The 20,237-nt window shown below is 40.9% G+C and overlaps 1 protein-coding gene across 1 annotated transcript; it reads right to left on the bottom strand.

Annotated features, from left to right (window-relative positions):
• Positions 1-8,995: 8,995 nt before the first annotated feature.
• On the bottom strand, positions 8,996-19,905 carry gptl (glutamic--pyruvic transaminase-like). The gene is made up of 8 exons (XM_075484554.1): positions 19,813-19,905; positions 12,607-12,696; positions 12,282-12,390; positions 12,046-12,179; positions 9,905-10,148; positions 9,755-9,834; positions 9,544-9,680; positions 8,996-9,224 (listed from the first exon to the last, which is right to left on the bottom strand). Exons 1-8 carry the CDS (start codon positions 19,903-19,905, stop codon positions 8,996-8,998), a joined length of 1,116 nt encoding a protein of 371 aa, XP_075340669.1.
• Between the last annotated feature and the right edge of the window lie 332 nt (positions 19,906-20,237).

The raw sequence follows: 20,237 nt of genomic DNA, 5'->3' as shown, positions 1-20,237 counted from the left end.
TATGTTGTTCTGGACTCATTTCCCAACGTTGGCGCCCTCCAGTGGCGGCACACGGAACACTGCCTGACAGTAATGCATGTCAGTGTTTTTGTGTCTAATTTATCTGCCTCTACAAATGTTTTTAAAAAAGATTAATTTTAAATATGCTGTAATAAAAGCTTTAAAATATATATTTTTTAAATAACTCTTTTTTTTTGTAATTTACAGCTTCTGATCAGACTTTATTGTTTAAAAAGAACATGTTGACGGTACGTGACATTTTTGTGTGTCATCTGCTTTTGTCCTGTGTGTGTTTGACTTAGTTTGGATGGAAACTCTGAAGGCTTTAACCTCCCTTCCCTCTCTCCACCTCCCTGGATTTCCACTGCACCACATGTGGGGACTTTGCTTGAACTTTGATTGGCTGCCTGCTGACCAGTGGCAGCACAAATGCAGAAACACCCAGAAGACATATGGAGCCGATTAGACACGGAGAGGCTGTAATATCATCCATGACCGTCTCATCCCTCTGAGGTGGATCAGGCAGCACTCACATACTACACATGTGGGCTCTTTTACAGCCTCCTCACAACTTGGCAGATGCTCAGTGCAGGGAGGAGTGTTCAGATCCTTTTTTTTTTTAAAGTTCAAAATGCTGAAAATGAAATATGAAAACTCGCATTTAAAAGCAGAAAAGTGTAATTTATGTTCTTTATTGTAGTTCAAAGCAACAATAAGTCTCTTTGTGGTAAAACCACAACTTTTCCGAGTGAATTTATGATTTTACTGGAGCTTGTTTTTGTCTTGTGGTTTCCAGCTTCGGGCTCTCGCCCCTTGAAAGCATCACTAGATTCATTTTAGAGGCTGTCGCATTATTTCTGATCCACAACTTTACCAAGAAGGATCTTATCCACACATAACAGCAGATGTCTGGTATTGTTTGAATCGCCAGGTTATAAATCTATATAAATAAATAAATATTAATTGTTGTGTGGAAGGTTCAAGAGCCACTTGTTTAATAATCATTATAACTTGGGTCATTTTTATTTTGTATGGGAAGTCTTATCTAAATAATTAGATCCTGTTCATGAATGATGGGAAGTTGGAGGGAGAGACGGATGGATTGGCGCTGCTCCGGCCCGTTGTGTTGCAGAGGGAGCTGAGCCGGAAGGGGAAGCTCTCGGTTTACTGCTCCATCTTTGTTCCAAACCCTCACCTCTGGTCACAGATCTGAGTAGTGACCCAAAGAATGAGGTCGTGGATACGAGTGGCTGAAATAAGTTTCCTTTCAGAGGCAGGCTGGGCTCAGCCTTAGAGGCAGGGGGAGGAGCTCCACCATCCGGAGGGTATCTGGTTTGGATCGTCACCTCCCTTTTGGAGGTTTTTCAAGCACTGGGAGGAGGCCCCAGATGTTCCCAGATGTTCCCAGGTCCCTTCTGACCTGGGAACATCTGGGATCCCCCAGGAGGAGCTGGAGGGTGTCGCTGGGGAAAGGAATGTCTGGGTTTTCTCTCCTGGCCCCCACCTTGGATAAGCAGAAGATGATGAAAAGATGGATGGAAGGAAGTCTCGTCTCAAGTGAAGTTTCCCTCCGAAGTATAAAGCTTCATAAACTGGAAACGATCAACTCAACGTCTAGTTTAGTCAATAAATGTCTTATTGAACTATTTAAAAACAATGCTCCTCAAAGAAAGATTGGCAGGGATTTGCATATTTCTCCCTCTAATCAAATCAAACCAAATCAAATTTATTTGTAGCACATTTCATGTACAAATTTTTTTAAAGTGCTTCACATAAAATAAAAGCATTGCAGCAGGGAATGGAAGAAGCATTAAAAATACATAAAAGAATATAAAGAGAAACAAATAAAATAATTTAAATGAATTTAAAAACAAGCAACAGTCCAGATAAATTCAAAGATATTGTGCAGATTTCATGCATATTCTAATGATTCTACAGAGCAGAATATCATGAAACTATTCAAGGAATCTGGAGGAGTTTCAGTGTGTAAAGGACAAGGGAGCAAGCCTAAGCTGGACCCCCGTGACCTCTGACCCCTCAGGCGGCGCTGCATCAAGAATTCATTCATCAACAGCTGATAGAAGCACACGGACAAGGGATTACTGTGGAAAACCTTTGTCCAGCACTACAACACAGAGTTCCATTCACAGGCTTTACTGTGCAGAGAAGAAGCCTGATGTTAACTTGGTCCAGAGGCGGCGTCCACTTCTCTGGGCTCGGAGGCGTCTGGGATGGAGCGTCACACGGTGGAACGGTGGTAATTAATCACATGATTTCCCTGATTAATCACGATTAATCGCATTTGTACGCAAAATCCAAAGGCAAGGCAAGGCATCTTTATTTATATAGCGCATTTCATACCACAGGCAACTCAATGTGCTTTACACAAAGACAAGGCATTTAAAAGAACAGCATAAAGCAGCAATTTAAAGAGAAAAAAAAAATAGAATAAAAATTAAAAACACAGTTAAAAGCAATCAAAGAAGAGGGGAAAAAGAAAGATATAAACTCAACCATAAGCACACCGAAAGAGAAATGTTTTTAACCTTGATTTAAAAGTGCTCATAGTTGGGGCTGATTTCAGTTCTGCTGGTAGTTTGTTCCAGTTGTGTGCAGCATAACAGCTAAAAGCTGCTTCACTGGGTCCAGTTTGAACTCTGGGCTCCACTATCTGACCTGAGTCAGCAGATCTCAGAGCTCTGCTGGGTTTATACTCTACCAGCATGTCATTCATGTGTTCTGGACCTAAACCATGGAGCATGCAGAACTTTAAAATCTATTCTGTATCTGACCGGGAGCCGATGTAAAGACTTGAGAACTGGGGTGATGTGATGTGATCTCGTTGTTCTGGTTAAAACTCGGGCTGCAGCGTTCTGAATGAGCTGCAGCTGTTTGAGACTCTTTTTGGGGGAGTCCAGTCAGAAGACCGTTAGCATTAGCATGTAGCATGAATCAGCTTCTCCTGATCTGTTTGGGACATGAAACCCTTAATTCTTGATATGTTCTTAAGTTGATAAAAGGCTGATTTGGTGACTGATTTGATATGATAGTTGAAGGTCAGGTCTGAGTCTATCAGCACGCCGAGGTTCTGGACTTGGTCTTTAGTTTCTAGAGACAGTGACTCAAGATGTTTACTGACAGCAAACCTCTTCTCTTTGTTGCCAAACACAATGACCTCAGTTTTTTCTTGATTTAACTGAAGGAAATTTTGGTTCATCCACTTTTTGACTTGCTTTAAGCAGTCGCACAATGGCCCTATAGGACTGCAGTCATCCGGAGACAGTGCCAGATATATCTGTGTGTCATCTGCATAGCTGTGGTAGTTGACTTTAGAGTTCTTCAGAATTTGACCCAGAGGCAGCATGTATAGAGTGAACAGAAGGGGTCCAAGAACTGACCCCTGAGGAACTCCACATGTCATAGCCACTCGATCAGATTGATTACTTCCAATAGTCACAAAATAACTCCGCTCCTCCAAGTAGGACCTGAACCATTCTAGGACTGTCCCGCTGAGTCCTGCCCAGGTTTCCAACCTGTTCAGCAGTATACTGTGATCCACAGTGTCAAATGCAGCACTGAGATCCAACAATACCAGAACTGACACCTTGTCTGAGTCAGTGTTCAACCTTATGTCATTTAACACTTTAATAAGAGCCGTTTCTGTACTGTGGTGAGGTTGGAAGCCTGACTGAAATTTGTCAAGGAGTCCACTGGAGTTCAAGAAGTTACTGAGTTGATTAAAAACCACTTTCTCAACAATCTTGGCTATAAAAGGAAGATTTGAGATGGGTCTGTAGTTGGTTAAAATGGAAGCATCCAGTGTTGTCTTTTTTAGGAGTGGCTTGATGGCAGCTACTTTTAAGGGTTTAGGAAACGTGCCTGATTGAAGTGAGCAGTTTATTATTTGCTGCAAATCTGTTTGGACAGAGCTTACAATAGTTTTAAAGAAGTCAGATGGCATTGTGTCAAGACAGGATGTCGATGGTTTAAGATGCTGGACTGTTTCTTCTATGGTTTTTTGGTCAACTGTATTGAATTCTGACATCATAGTTGATTGATTCCTAGATGGTTTTAAGGTTTGCGTCATTTTATTATTTTGCTGATTTATGTTGATATTTAGCCTTATAGATTTGATTTTTTCATTGAAAAAACAAGCAAATTCATTGCATTTTTCTGTGGAACAGAGTTCTGAAACTATCTGTTTTGGGGGGGTTGTCAGCTTATTAACCATAGCAAACAAAGCACGAGTGTTGTTGATGTTCTTATTAATCATTTCAGATAAGTGTTGCTGTCTAGCGCGGAGTAACCCGTGATTAAAATTACAAAGACTTTGTTTGTAGAGGTCATGGTGAATTTGAAGTTTAGTTTTTCTCCATTTATGCTCTGCTTTCCTGCATTCTGTTTTCAAGGCCTTTACCATCATAGTGTTCGCTTTCTGCTCAAGATCATCTTATTTTTAACAGGTGCAACAGTATCCATGACATTTGAGATTTTCATGTTAAAGTTATCTAAGAGTTCATCAACTGTCTCTGCACTCGCAGTTGATGACATAGCTATAACTTCCATAAATTTAGCACTGGTATTCTCATTTATGTACCTTTTTTCTAACAGACACACGGGTTAACTGAATGTTTGGAGTTAACTGTAAGTCAGAGAACACACAGAAATGATCAGAGAGCGCCAAGTCCTTCATATCAACAGAAGAAATGTCAACACCTTTAGAGATAACCAGATCCAGTGTGTGGCCTCGAGTATGTGTGGGTCCATTCACATGTTGAAGGAGGCCAAAAGTGTCAAGTAGAGAGCAGAGTTCTTTGGCATTAGTGTCCATGTTATTGTCCATGTGAATGTTAAAATCCCCAGTTATGATAAAAAAGTTATAGTCAGTGCAAATAACTGACAGCAGTTCAGCAAACTCATCAAAGAAAGTTCCTGGGTATCTTGGTGGTCTATAAATGATTAGGAAGATAACTTTTGGATCCCCCTTTACTAAAAAACAGAGATATTCAAACGAGCTAAATTCACCAAGTAAAATTTCTTTGCACTGAAAGACTGATTTAAAAATGGCGGCAACTCCCCCGCCCTTCTTACCACTTTGACACTTACTGATAAAACTGAAATTTGTTGGTGCGGCCTGATTGAGAATGGTATCACAGCTACATTCAGTCAGCCATGTTTCACTAAGAAATAAAAAGTCTAGATTATAGGTCATGATCATGTCATTTACTAAGAGGGATTTGTTGGCTAGTGATCTGATATTGAGTAGGGCTAATCTCGTGGAGACAACAGGTGATACTGGTGTGTTTCGGGGTTGACACACTATATTCAATAGATTGGTAGATTTAACTGAACCTTTTTTATTTCTCACCAGTTTGACCACTTTTCTGTTACCTGTCATCACAGGGATTGAAAAGGCTGTCTGAACTCCATAGGGCCCTGACTTTATCTGGGGAAGAGCATTCTTGATATCAGTATTACAGCCTGGACCCGGCACATATCAGTCAGACTCACAGATATGATGATTCAGAGGAGGTGGGGGGACTTGATCACTTCTGTTTGAGGGTTGTTTCCAACGTGATGCACGTGGTGGAATGGGAGGGGCTGGATGAGGTGGGATGTTAGGGGGGAAGAATATGGGATTTTGGCATGGTGTCAATTGTATTCCAATATTGAGAAAGCTCTTCATCCTGTCCGAGAAATCCAGAAGTGAGGAGTCCAGACTGAGTGGAGACTGCTGGGGGCTGGGTGGGGTCCGGGGGGGCGAAGGCTGGGGGTTTCCCACTGGGGCTGGGGGAGACTCCACTTGTTGGGCTGTTGGGGCTGGTGAAGACTCCTTATCTTGGGGTGAGGCTGATGACGTTGCAGACTCCTTATCTTGGGGTGAGGATGATGACGTTGCAGGTTCTTTCTGGATCTGCTGTCCTCCATGGTCAGTCCTTGTCTCAGCGCCCTCACCAGAGCATTGTCCTATCTATCGTTTTGGATCGTTTTGTCCTGTCTTGTCCTTGATAGAGGCTGCTGGTGTGTGACGCAGAGAGTAAAAAATGTTGGAGCTTAGCAACTGTACTCCTGACTTGTTAAGGTGAAATCCATCTGCCTTAAAGAGGTGCCTGCGTCCCCAAAAGATGCTGAAATTGTCAATAAAGTTCATTGAATGAGCAGCACACATGTCTTTGAGCCATCTGTTTAGCATCATCAGTCTGCTGAATCTCTCATCTCCTTTCCAAACTGTTGGTAGAGGTCCACTGAAAAACACCTCTGTACTTGTGCATCGAACTTTGTTTACCAGGTCCATAAAGTCTTGTTGTCTTGTGGCAATTTGCTCCTGGTTTTGGTGGTGGTCTCGGTCCATCGTTGCTTTTTCTTTGGTATCGGGGTAGAGACATTCCTGTGTGATAGTGCAGGCCACTCGGAGTCATTGTGGGTCTCCAGGTGTTGGGTTCTGCCTGATAACCGTCTTCCCACTTCTGAGGGAGGCGATTTGTAGTGTTTTGGCTTAGCACCAAGGGAGTTCCAGGGAGGACTGGTTGAATATTTTCCATTTACACCAGGCTCCTGCCGTGTCTCGGTGGTGCCAGTTACCTTCCTGTTAGCCTGCTCCCTTTCAGTGTTTTGGGATACTAGTGATAATTCCTTCACTACTGAATTATGTATTATCATCATGCTTATTTAAAGAGCTGCCTGAGGCTTCAGTGTGTTTAGCATCTCACTATAATTCAAAAAAGCAATTTCTACTTTTTGTCTTTTAACAGGTTATCGATAGTTTTGTTTTGAGCAGTAATCTCCTGTTTTTGGTTTTTGACTCCAGTGATCAACTCTGAGTTTCTGCATTGTAACTTGGCCACTGTCGAAGAGAGATCATTCGCTCTTAAATCATTGATTTCTTTTTTAATTTCTTCTATTTTGTATTCCAATTCATTGATTATTTCTTTGCTCTTGGCTGTGGCATAACTGTTTTCAACCCGTTCTTTTTCCATGACTTGGTTTTGCGCTGCCATCAGGTTCTCTACATTTTTGACCTTCATTTTGTTTTCAGTCTCATTCAGTCTTTTTATTTATTTTTCATAGTTCTGTTTTGTCTCCTTGTCTTTTTCTGCCTTCTATTTAAGTGATTTTATGGTCATTTCAGAGACTTCCTCTGCTTGTTTGTACTTTTCAGTGTTCAATTCTTTCAGTCTTAGCACAGCCTCTTTATTCTTCAGCTTCATTTCCTCTACGGTTACTGTGAAAGTTGACAAAGACTCACGTAATTCTTGTTCAAGTCGGGTTATTGTAGACCTAGCTTTGATGGCTTCCTTTTCAAATGGTATCAGCTCCTCTATTCTTTTCTTAAGAATCAGCTTTAATTTGTTGTTCTCTTCAGTGTCATATTTGTAAGTGACAAGTAGATCTTCTTTCTTCTTAGTGGCAGTTTTCAGATTTTCTGAAAGACTGATGCCCATGTGAACTCAAAAGTATCTGTGGTCATCCACCACATAAAACTGTTCATCTCTTTAGTTTGGTGCCTTTTTTCTGCTTGAATGATTCATCGGTCAGAGTTAAGTGGCTTAACAAAGGAACAAACAATCAGGAGAACAACAGAATAGGCAAACAACATAAGTCAAATGTTTTCAGTGGGACTGAAAGCCAAAGAAACAAGCTGCCTGGAACAAATCAAATTAGATTTCTGTGTGAGTCCACAGATGAGCTGAACTGAATGAAAGGGGACACTTGAAGGGTGGAGGCAGAAGGAGCTCCTGAAAGATGGAATCCCTCAAAGAGTTGGATCTCTCATTCTCCTACAGTAAAAGCTGCTACAACAAACCTTGTTTCACATTCATTTGAAGTGAGCAAAGCTAACATGAAATGGAGCTTGCTTTAAACATGTCTGTCAGATGTCGTCTATCTGATCAACACTGGAGTTGATGAAGATTTTCCTTCTTGTCTTTGTCCGTCAAACTTCTGCCGACGTCAGTGTTCATCAGGCGAATGTGGAAGGAACAGAGGCGAGACAGGACCATCTCCAGCGTGTCAGGAGGAACAAGAACACTTAACCTTCAGGGGAGAAAGCAAATAAAGAGTCGCCTCGTGACAAAAGACAACATTACGTCAGACTCGGAATGAGACTTCTTGTCTTTCACCTGAGATGATGGCTGCCAGTTGGTCCACCCTGCTGACCTGCACCTACTAACAAACCCTCCTCTTCCAGTAACTTCTGACAGTACAAAACATCTGCTTCCACCCCGAGTATCTAAAAACAGAAATGTAACTCATAAACAAAATAACTTAAAGACTTTATACACAATTCCTCTCCTTCATAGCCTCCTGATTTAGGGAAGCAGGCGTCTGCACAATCTTTACTCGTGAAAAAAAATACAGACTCCGCCCGTTTGTTATTTTGCATTTAGTGAAAATATGAACCAAAACCCTCTGAATTTTATGACAACAATGGCCCTGCTAACATGAAATGCTAGTTCTTTAGTTTTGGCCACAGTTCTGTGAAATCTAAGGGGAATCTTATCAAACATTAGATCAAGAGAACTGTGCTAAATCAGGCAGAAAAAGCCTCTGCAGAAACAAGCTACTAATTTCTGTAGTTTGCTTTCAGCTTAGCTCATATGACTGCAACCTGATGATTTCATTTGTTCCAAAAGTTATAACTTTGATGCCATAAAGAGCAAAGAAAATTATGGAGGATCAAAGCCACTACATGTGGAATATTTGAACACGTAATGGCCAAAGCATGCAAACACTTTGGTGGGGTCCCTTTTTAAGTGGCAGTTTTTACATAGATGTTGTACAGGTCTGTGTACTCTAACTATCCAAACCTCGGCCTGCTCTCTGATCTCAGCTGTCAGATCCAGACGGGGGTAAAGGTAGATTCCCCCCATTGCCGGCTGACAGCTCATCCCTGGTAGATTGTTCAGGAGCTCCAGAGCCCGCTGAGCGTTGTGGAACAGAGTGGTCCGAGTGAGGAGTGTCTCCTTCAGTGAGCACAACAACAGACAGTCGACGGTTAGAAATGTGAAACTACGTCAGCTGCTCTTGAAGGGTTTCGTTGTGTTCTCACCTGAGTGTGTGTGTCATACGAGGGGTCTCCAGGTTTGGGGGGGTTGAGCACGAGATCCAGAGCGAGCTGTCCTGTGACTGGAGTACTGATATCAGTGCACAGCATGGTATCAACAAAGTGCATGACCTCTGGGTCCATGTTGACAGTTTCCATATACCCTGCTCTCAGACCACACCTGGACACAGATGTCAGGGCTCCAAGGATTAGTTTTCAAAGCTGCAAATGGTGCTGATGATTATCTTAAGCTTATAATAAATCAAAAATGAAGTCATGTCTGGTTGCTTTTGCAGCAGGACATTTTCTTCATTGCTGTCATCATTTTAGAAAATTCAAGGATGCACAGATCAGTCGAATGGTGAACAGAGTTGGCCGATTTTCAGCTCGTGCTGCTGTGATTGGTGACTGGCAGTGGGATTATTGGTGGATCGAACAGATGAAGCTCCACATGGGAAAATACACTGAAGCTGTGGTTGAGTAGAAGAGACAGAACTCACTCGGCCGCTGTGGCGCAGGATAAAGAGTGGAAGGAGACCAGCTCCACAGTCTCTCCGAACTCTTCGTCCATCTCAAACAGAACCTTCTTATAGGAAATGAACTCTCGGTTCTCTCCGTGCACACTGTCCTGATACACCTGGAGAGCAGAGAAGAAGTCGTGGATACGGATTCTGAATTAAAGGCCAGTCTGAGGAGACGGTTTGTGTTCACCTCATCGACCAACAGTAACAGCCTCTCAGCTGCTGCAAACTGAATCACATCCTGGATGGACTTCCTGTCCTGCACATGCCCTAAAGTCACAAACAGCAGCGTTAGTGACGGCAACAAGGTGTCCTTATTTTGGCTGTTGTGTTCGTGTACCTGTTGGGTTTCCTGGGTTGCTGATATAAATGGCTCTGGGCTCACAGCACCCTCTCGAGGACTGAATAGCTAGGTGCAGCTCGTTCAGGTCTAAGGCCCACCCTCGCTCCTCTATCAACCGGTATGGCACCGCCATCACCCCGGCCTCATCCAGCAGCATTGGCAGCGTGTGTGGGCAGGGCAGGGGGGTCAACACACCTGTCCGACCCTGCCCCTCCCCACTGGACAACAGCTTCACAACCACCTGAGCACAAGAATCCAATCTTCAGTCTCTAATTTGTACTGAAAGAATCTCTTTGGTTTATTCCAACCTTATTTTCAGATTTTGATGATGATAATGAAATGATTAAATGGAAAAAATCCAATCGCCCTGTTGATACTGAGTTGCCTCAAGTCTACTTAAGCTTTTACCTCCAAATAAAAATGACTTAAATGCATGATTAACACACACTTTCATGTATGTTTTTGACAGCTATTCAGGTTAGATCTGACTGACCCTTGAATCTGGACGCTCTTTTAACTGTTCTGGAAATCCCCAAAATATTTGTGCAAATTGTTTTCTTTCTATCAAAACTCTCAGTCCTTCTGATTTACACGTCAGACTATTTAAGATAAACACAAGAAACTTGTGCTAAAGAAAAAACAAATAAAAATGGACTCAGTGAATAATTCCCTATAATCCCTACATAGATCAGTGAGCAGTGCTGACCAACTTATCATTGGGGTCATCAGGTGGGAGCCTCCTTTCATCAGTGTTTCGTCTAGTTGGGCCCACGACACCTCCAGGAGGCTAGACAATGATCACTGGCGTCCCAGAGTCACTCCCCTAATGCCAGCCATCACTGCTCCTCACACCACAACAACCATCTTTTCTTTCCACAACCACAAGCTACCCCAGCCTCTCACCAACTGCACACCAGTCAAAGCGGGGTGGGGATACAAACCCTGGTTCGGGTAGGGGGTAGAAATAGAAGAGGTAAAGAGAAGTAGGATTGGGATTCAAACCCTGGTTCGGGTAGGGGGTAATGAAAGTATAGAGGGTGCCAGTGGTGGAGGCAGGACAAGACACACCTAAACAGTCCTACAATCACTAACAATACCAGCAAACACAAAGCCATGCAAGCCAACTCACCCAAAATGGCCGCCTGGTTTCAAAAGGCTTACATGGGCCACACCCTCCACTTAAATATCTTGAGTTTCTTCTTTGCTTCTTCAAAGTGTGTTTACCCTAAGTGCTCCCCCTGCTGGGGCCCCAGCTGCTATTGCTTCTTCTAATCCAAATCCACTGACTGGACTTTACTGCCTCATCTGACACTTCCTTCACTATTTTCACTACCTTCCTTTATCTTCAAAACCTGCAGCTAAGCGTCTTAATACTTGGTAGACTAAAGCTTTCCATATAGTACACAATTTTTCAGACGATTTTTAAAGTTGAAGACAGTTCCAGTCACTGAAATTGGGAAGAATCTCAGAAGAGTTGTGGTGTGCTGCCATTACACTGTCCAAGCTCAACCATACATGAATGCATCATCTAAGACTTTTCATCCTACATGACAGGACAACTGGGCCGATATTCAGTATGACCTGCATGGTTCTCCATCAGAATGGAGCCCTACAACCAGTTTCATCTTGTAAAACCCAACATGGAATAACAATGCTCCCAAAATAGTTGGAACCGAGTCTACAAGTGAAGTTTCACCTGTACAAAGTCCACCTCAGAGATGAGACATTAAGTACAGAAAAAATACAACACAGAGGATTAAACATCAAACGGGGTCAGTGGTACATTAGCCAAGATTGAGCTACAATCTCGTTAACAACCTGCTTGAATTTTTAGATTTTTGCACCATCATCACAATGTTTCAGATTACAGCTTTTAGCTTGATTAGAGGCCTAATAATTCATATTGTTTTTTTTATATATATATATACTTTTTGAGGCTTTATATGCCTTTAATGGGCAGGGTAGTTGAAGAGAGAGACGGGAAGCAGGGGGCAGAGAGGGGGGGTGACATGCAGTAAAGGGCCGTCCGATGCAGGACTCGGGGCGCCTGCACAACCCACTACGGACTACGCCACCCCAATAATAATTCATATTGTAAATATGATGAACTAATATTGATTGTGTGTTTATATCCGTACCATCAGAGCTCTTTGAGCCCCTGCTGAGATGAAGATGTTCTTGCTGTATGCAGGAACTCCAGCGTCTCGTTTCGTGATGAACTCGGCGGCGTTTTGTCTGACACAAAGCAGCCCAGAGGAGGCGGTGTAGGAGCCTGCAGATCAGTTTATAAGGCATCATCATTTCTCTACATATCTGGATAAACAGTCCTGCACGTTGTTCAGAAAAAAAAGCATTTTTTTCTCCAAATTCTCACCCAAACTTTCACCGTCACAGGCCAGAAGGAACCTCTGAGCTCTTAGCCTGACATCCAGAGGAAGACCCTCATCTTTCAGCAGCTGAGGGTGCAAACACACCGCCAGGACCTGAGAAAGCGGGTTGGGTTCAGAGGAGACATGTGTAAAGAAAACAGATAACATTAAATATTTTAAGCGTCAAAAGATTTGTGTTATTATTATTGCATACAAGGAATAATTGCAATAGGTAGACCATGACAGTGCCTTACAGAATTGATGTGAATAATTGAACAGAGGCAGCTAAAGTATTCCAGAAGTAACTTAAAAGCACAACCTGTAACTGACCTGTCTGACAAATGAGAGGGGTTTCATTCCTGCTCTGTGGGAATCACCTGAGCTGACATCAATCACTTCCTTAAAGGGTTGTTGTGCACCCTGCAGGAGAATATGTGTTAATACAGTCTGGGACCTAATGAAGATCCATGAAACCGGTTTAAAAACATAGACAAATAAAGCAGCTAACGCATGCTTACATCTGGGTTTAAAGTGCATTGGAAAAGGGTTCAATCAGCATTCAGTTCTCTGTCAAATGACACTTTTTCCTGACAGAAACGCATGTTTACACACTGTGGCATCATAATGAAGCTGGCTTGCATTGTAGAAGCACTTTGAGTGGTCAACTCGACTAGAAAAAACACCATCAGTTCAGTCTTTGTACCATTTAGAAAATAATGACAAAAAAGATGTTTGAATACACTGTTTGGTGTAAAAAAAAAATCTCTTTAAGGCCTTCCTCATAACATAACCACAACATCATATCAAGATCAAATGTATCAGGCACTCTTTATCCAAAGTGATTTACAACTGAGGAACATATTGGGGTATAACATGGGGCTCAGCACCCTGCCCATTTTACACTTGGATATATGAACCGGGCACTGGAAACCAGCAAACTTCTTATCGAAAGAAGACCACTGCTCGATAAGGAGCCCTTCAGCCTTCCTTTGAGTTGTGCTAAACTGACCACAAAGGTGGCATTACGCAGATGTTTTAGATGGTGACGCAGACGAGCAACAGAAGAAAAATGAGACTGCAAAGAGATGTTTCAGGACTCTCATCGGCAGCGTCTTCTTTGGGTGATAACCACATTTGGTGGGGACTTTATGGGCTTTGTAGACCTGCATGTGTCACTGCTGATTTGGGATATTTATAAAATAAATTCTGTTCCTTGTCACAACAAAAGAACAACCGTCTCCAACACTGGAAAAAATCTAAATCTTAACAAGTATATTTGTCTCATTGAGTATCTCATTGCACTTAATATCAGACACAACTGCCTAACAAGCACTATTTCAGCCAGATATAGGGACTTGTTTTAATACAATACATCTGGAATATCTTGTTAAATGAAAAAGTCTTGAAAACAAATTGTTTTGAGTCATATTTCACATGAAACAAGCTTTTTCTTTCATTTGAAGAGGTTTTTAAGCTAATTTCAAGATCACTTTTAACTCAAAAGTCCCAAATATCGGGGTGACACATGATGGATAAGATATTCTTCGACCAGGATTATACAACTGAGGTGCAGAAAAAGCGCAAGGACGTCAGAGACGTGATTAAACAGCTGAAGGAGAAGAATATAAAAGCACAGTCACCCTATCCTGCGAAATTGAAAATTCATCTAGATTCCGGAGTAAAGATCTTCCCGACCCTTGCTGACGCCACAACAGTACTGGCAGAATTGGGCGTCCATGTACATGTTGATGAACGGGAAAAGCTTCAGGCGGAACTTCTAAGAAACAGCTGGGCGCAGGCATCCACGAAGAACAAAACGAGAAAACAGGCGAACCCACCAATGACAAGTGCGGACCTGAAGAGTTTTCTATGAGCGACCAACGAATAATAACTAACATCATATAATGGTGAACTGTGAGTAGTAGAACATTATGGCACTTTTAAGTTTACCTTTTAAAAAGAGTTTTGGCAAGATATTGAATTTTAAGGTTAATTAAATGTTCTCCTCGAGTGAAGAGCTACTTAGTTAGAGAGGCTACTCTAGCCTTTCCCCACTCATACCCCCTTCTCCTCCCACGTTTTTTTTTTTTTTTTCCTTTTCTGAGAGGCTTTAGCAAAGGCAATTTGATGCCTATTTGCAATTACACTAGGTGTATGTTCATGGAGAGACCGCCACAACTCTCCTTTTTTGTTGTGACTGATTTTATGTTTGTCAATTCAGACATGTTTTTGGAAGTCAGATTTCTTGTTATTTTTTGTTCATCTTTTAAGTTTGAGATGATAGTAACTTCTTACCATGCAGTCGTGCAGCATAAGTCTTACAGATACAGTTCTACGTGTGGAAAAATGTCCTTGATGTTCAAATTGAAGTGCTTTATATATCCACACGGATAAACTAACTTTGGTGACCTACAATGTCCATGGGCTGAATCATCCTATCAAATGGAAAAAAAAATATGTCTCAAGTGAAAAAGATGCAATGTTCCATTGCATTATTGCAAGAAACACACTTAACAGAGAGTGAACATACAAAATTAAGAAGAGAATGGGTGAATTTGGTGTACAGTGCTTCAAATGGTAAAAAGAGAGGTGTGGCCATCCTAATAAGTAAAAATCTGCCTTTCTGTACTGAGAAAGTGGTAACGGATAAAATGGGGAGATATGTTTTGGTAATTGGGAAAGTGGGAGGTGCTGAGATATCCATTCTGAATATATATGCCCCCAATGAATATGACAATGCTTTTTTTAGGGAAATTTCCAATATTGTTGCAGATAACACGAAGGGGTTGCTGATAATAGGTGGGGATTTTAATGCTGTCCAAAATGGGAGATTAGACAAGACACCAGCCGACAAGGAGGTGAATAACAAAAAGACACAGACTTTAAATAATATGTTTACAGAACTGGGACTAAAGGACCCATGGAGAGCCAAAAACCCGAAAGGGAAAGATTTCAGTTTCTTCTCCTCTGTTCATAACAGTTACTCCAGGATTGACTTTTTCTGCCTCCCTCAACAAGATCTATATAGAGTTATAGATTGTCATATAGAACCAATAACCCCGAGCGATCATGCTCCTGTGATATTGAAAATAAATTTTGTTGCTCATTCCTATTTCAAATATTGGCGCCTTAATGTATCAGTACTGAATAATGCAGAGATAGTAAAAGAGATAAAACAACACCTAAAAGAATATGTTGAAATAAATGACAATGGTGAGGTTAACCCCTCTATTTTATGGGAAGGAGCAAAAGCTGTCATAAGAGGGAAATTTATTCAAATATCATCAAGATTAAAGAGGCAAAGACAGGAGGAGCAATTGAAACTAGAAAATAAAATAAAACAATTGGAAATACAACACAGGAACACAGGATCACGTGGCATCTTATCAGAATTAAAAGGAGTAAGAAAGTCCTTGGACAAGCTCTTGTCTTATAAAGCAGAGGGAGCATTGAGATTCTCCAAACAAAAATATTATGAATCAGGAAATAGAGCTAGCCGTCTCCTAGCTTTCCAACTTCGTAAAGCTCAGGCTGATCGCACTGTCTCAAAGGTTACCCATCCTACTGTAGGGAAAACAGTGTCCCACCCTAAAGATGTAGCAAATGCCTTTGCATCATTCTATCAAAATTTGTATAATGAGATGAAACCAAATCCAGCATCAGACGATATTGAGACCTTTCTTGCTAGCTTAGATATTCCCTCACTATCGGAAGAAGCTTCTGATAGTGAGGGAAATGATATCAGCAATCACTGAAACGAAAATAAGAGATGCAATTAAAAGACTGAAAAACAGTAAATCCCCAGGCGTGGACGGACTATCAGGGGAATTCTACAAATGTTTTGTCAATGATCTTACTCCAATACTAACAAAGGTGTTTAGATACTCTCTATCTCAAGATAACCCCCCTGAAACATGGTCACAGGCAATAATATCAGTGATTCATAAAGAGGGAAAGGATCCAACACAATGTGAGGGATATAGGCCAATTAGTTTGATTTGTAATGATCAGAAACTGCTAACCAGTATTTTAACACATAGAATTCAAAAACACATTACAAACCTAATTAATGTGGACCAAACAGGGTTCATACCAAAAAGACAGGGAGCAAACAACATCAGAAGAACCCTAAACATTATTAGCTGTGCTAAAAAACAAAAAAAGACATCTATGTTAATTAGTTTTGATGCTCGAAATGCTTTTGATACTGTACACTGGAATTTTTTATACAAAACCTTGTCTGTGATGGGATTCCACTCGCAATTTGTAGACTGGATTAGAGTAATTTATAAAAATCCAAAGGCACGTGTGAGGGTTAATGGTTGCTGCTCAGAGTTTTTTAACATACAGAGAGGGGTGAGGCAAGGTGATTGCCTCAGCCCCCTGCTCTTTGCCATAAATATTGAACCACTGGCAGCTTCTATACGCCAAAATATAGATATAAAAGGCATTAGCGACATGACTAAAAAAGAACACAAGATGTCACTCTTTGCAGATGATCTATTGGCCTATATTAGCGACCCAATCACTTCCATTCCTTCTCTAATGGATACATTAAAAAGATACGGACAACTCTCTGGATATCAGGTTAATCAATCAAAATCAGAAGCAATGATGTTAAAGGATAAGACCGTTTTTTTGACATTGGGCCCTTGATTTCACATTATAGCATGATGTTCTACTCACCCCTGCTTGTTGTTTAACATTTGGAGCTGTTCCGAAGATATTCGCGAGGCGTCTGGCTGCTCTCTTGAGATATTCGGCCATGAAACGGTTTCCTATGGGCAAGCTTATACAGGCACAAACTATGCTGTTTATAATTTATTAATTACTCTACACTAGCACTGATAACGTGGAGGTGCGTCGCTTACTTAAAAAAAATCCGGGTTACTAATTTTGAATTTTAGCCGAATGAATAAATAGGCAGCAGGTCTGTGGGCTGTCTGTGGTAGTAGCACCACGAGGACGTCAGTAACACCCACTTTACGACAAAAATATCAAAATTACAATAACCCGGATTTTTTTAAGTAAGCGACGCACCTCCACGTTATCAGTGCTAGTGTAGAGTAATTAATAAATTATAAACAGCATAGTTTGTGCCTGTATAAGCTTGCCCATAGGAAACCGTTTCATGGCCGAATATCTCAAGAGAGCAGCCAGACGCCTCTCGAATATCTTCGGAACAGCTCCAAATGTTCAACAACAAGCAGGGGTGAGTAGAACATCATGTTATAATGTGAAATCAAGGGCCCAATGTCAAAAAACCGGTCTTATCCTTTAAATGGAAGCTGGCCAGCAGAACTATCAGGTAAACTTGACTGCCGCTGGTCGCAAAGCTTTAGATACTTGGGTATTATGATAACAACAGATGTAACTAATCTATTTAAACTTAACTGGTAAACTGATGGGCCAAATAAAAGCTGACCTTTCAAGATGGGAAATCCTACCACTCTCTCTTATAGGGCGAATAGAGACGATACGAATGAATTCTACCCAGACTACTCTTTCTCTTTCAGTCACTACCAATATATGTCTCAACTTCAACCTTCAACACAATAGATAAATGGTTGTCAAGGTTTATATGGCAAAATAAACCACCCAGATTCAAATTTAAAAGGCTGTTATGTTCAAAAGCGGATGGAGGGCTTGATCTCCCAAACCTAAGAAAGTACTATTGGGCAGCCCAGATTAGGTCCATGGCTGCTTGGCTATCAAGAGACACTGACACAATATGGGTAGACATGGAACAAGGTGATTGTCCTAATGGTTCATTAGATTCAATTTCACTCTTAAGTCAGAATCAATGGGGGAAGGAGAAGATAGATAATATATGGATTAAAAACACTCTTAGAATATGGTCTATTGTGAGGAAAAAATTACATCTTCCTATGACCATATCCAGGGCTGTAAGGATTGCCAGTAATGTGGACTTTGTGCCAGCGGGTCTTGATGGGTGCTTTAAAAGATGGGAGAAGGCAGGTTTAGTTATTTTGGATCAGCTGTTTGAGGGACACACTGTAAAAACATTTGAAGATTTAAGAAACAAATTTGATTTGCCTCAACAGGATTTCTTCAGATATCTACAAATACGACATTACTTACACAAACACCAAGAATGGGAAAGCCTTTGTAACCCAGCATCTAAATTAGAACATTTCTTTATTGCTACTATTCAAGGCACAATAAAGACCAAGTTCATATCACATATCTATAATATACTGCAAGAAGGTTTGAAAGATAATAGTATGGACATTAAAGAAAAATGGGAATTAGAAATGAACGTCATAATTTCTGATGAACAATGGGAAAATTCTTGCAAACGTGGACATAAATTAACCAGCAGTCCCAACTGGAGAGAGTTTGGATGGAAGATTAGAATGAGGTACTTCAGGACCCCACAAATTATATCAAAATGGAGCAATACCTCAGGGCAGTGTTGGAGGGGATGTGGTATGGTGGGGGACCATACACATATTTTTTGGGATTGCCCGATTCTCTCAGGTTACTGGCAAAATGTACAAAAAGAAATAAAGAAATGCTTATTAATAGACTTACCACTAGAACCACCATATTTTATTCTAGGGGTACTACCAGATGGTCTTGAGGAAAATGATGACACAGATTTATTACGAACACTTCTCTTGATTGCTAATAAAGTTATTACAGCCTCATGGTTGCAGCCACGACCCCCAACAGTTGCACAATGGAAAGACAGAATCCAAGAGGTTTATAATATAGAGAATTTGACAGCATTTTTACACTTAAAAACAGAGGCTTTTATATGGAAATGGACAAGAATTGCCCTACATTTTCATTTAACAATCATTAATATTCCTTTCTATTTTTACTTTTATATTCCATACTGTTATTTTATTGTATTTCATTTAATTTTTTATTTTTGGTTTTCATATGAATAACTAACCTCTGAGAATACTGGTTTGAATTTGTGGAATGTTGTCATCTATGGAGTATTTTTATGTTGTGAGTTGTGACTCAATCTCTATTGAAACACTGACTGGAAGTCAATCATAAGCAAGACCAGCAACCAAGAGACTGAGAATACCTGAAAGACACTTATACCTGTGGATATACCTGCTCTGTTTTGTCCTGTGCTGTGGATTTAATGTAATGTATGACTGCAATTTATAAATGAAAATAAAAAGAAGTTCAAAAAAAAAAAAAAAGTCCCAAATATCACATCTTATTTCAAGAAATCTTGACAAGCCGATTTTCACTAGTTCCATTGGCAGATTTCTTTGCTTATTTCAAGCAAAAACGTCTTGTATTTGTTGTTTTTTTACTTATTTTTGGAGGGGCATTTTTTCCAGTGAAGTTAGTCTGTCCCGATTATTAAACGTGTCGATTGTCAGGCAAATAATTGAGAGTAATGATTTTAAATGTCTTGTAAAACGAGGGCTCTTTCCCGGGCTAAACTGCAAAAAAAGTGGGCATTAACTTGTGCTTATTGGTTCTTTAATGTGTGTTACCTGCAGAAGTCGTATTCGTGTCCCTGTAATTGAAGCTGAGATGACTTACCTGTGTGATGTGCTCAGACAGACTCAGCAGAGCACTTTGTGTGGAGACTCTGATCGCTCTCACTCTGGGATTCACGTCTCGTAGGGAAGTCATTGCCTCTTTTTTAAATTTTAAACGTAGAAACCCTTCGGTAAAACCAGCCGTTTTTTAATTTGAGGATTCTTGTCGGACGGATGCTGGAGAGGTTCCTGCAGAACTCTCACATGAACGGCAGAGAGAAAGAGGTGAATACTTCACAAATGTACCACTGACCCCGCCCAGTTTGATGTTTAATCCTCTGTGTTGTATTTTTTCTGTACTTAATGTCTCATCTCTGAGGTGGACTTTGTACAGGTGAAACTACACTTTTGGGAGCTTTGTTATTCCATGTTGGGTTTTACAAGATGAAACTGGTTGTCGGGCTCCATTCTGAGGGAGAACCATGC

The sequence above is a fragment of the Odontesthes bonariensis genome, chromosome 15 (assembly GCF_027942865.1).
Source record: "Odontesthes bonariensis isolate fOdoBon6 chromosome 15, fOdoBon6.hap1, whole genome shotgun sequence".
Taxonomy (NCBI): domain Eukaryota; kingdom Metazoa; phylum Chordata; class Actinopteri; order Atheriniformes; family Atherinopsidae; genus Odontesthes; species Odontesthes bonariensis.
Note: the sequence above shows the minus strand (reverse complement) of the source record. Positions and strands in the feature narration are given on the sequence as shown.

Coding starts and splice junctions, on each gene's coding strand:
- gptl (XM_075484554.1), bottom strand. CDS start 19,905: ATGACTTCCCTACGAGACGTGAATCCCAGAGTGAGAGCGATCAGAGTC. Junction 12,391..12,606: donor CCCTCTCATTTGTCAGACAG/GTCAGTTACAGG, acceptor CCGCTTTCTCAG/GTCCTGGCGGTGTGTTTGCA. Junction 12,180..12,281: donor CTGTGACGGTGAAAGTTTGG/GTGAGAATTTGG, acceptor ACTGATCTGCAG/GCTCCTACACCGCCTCCTCT.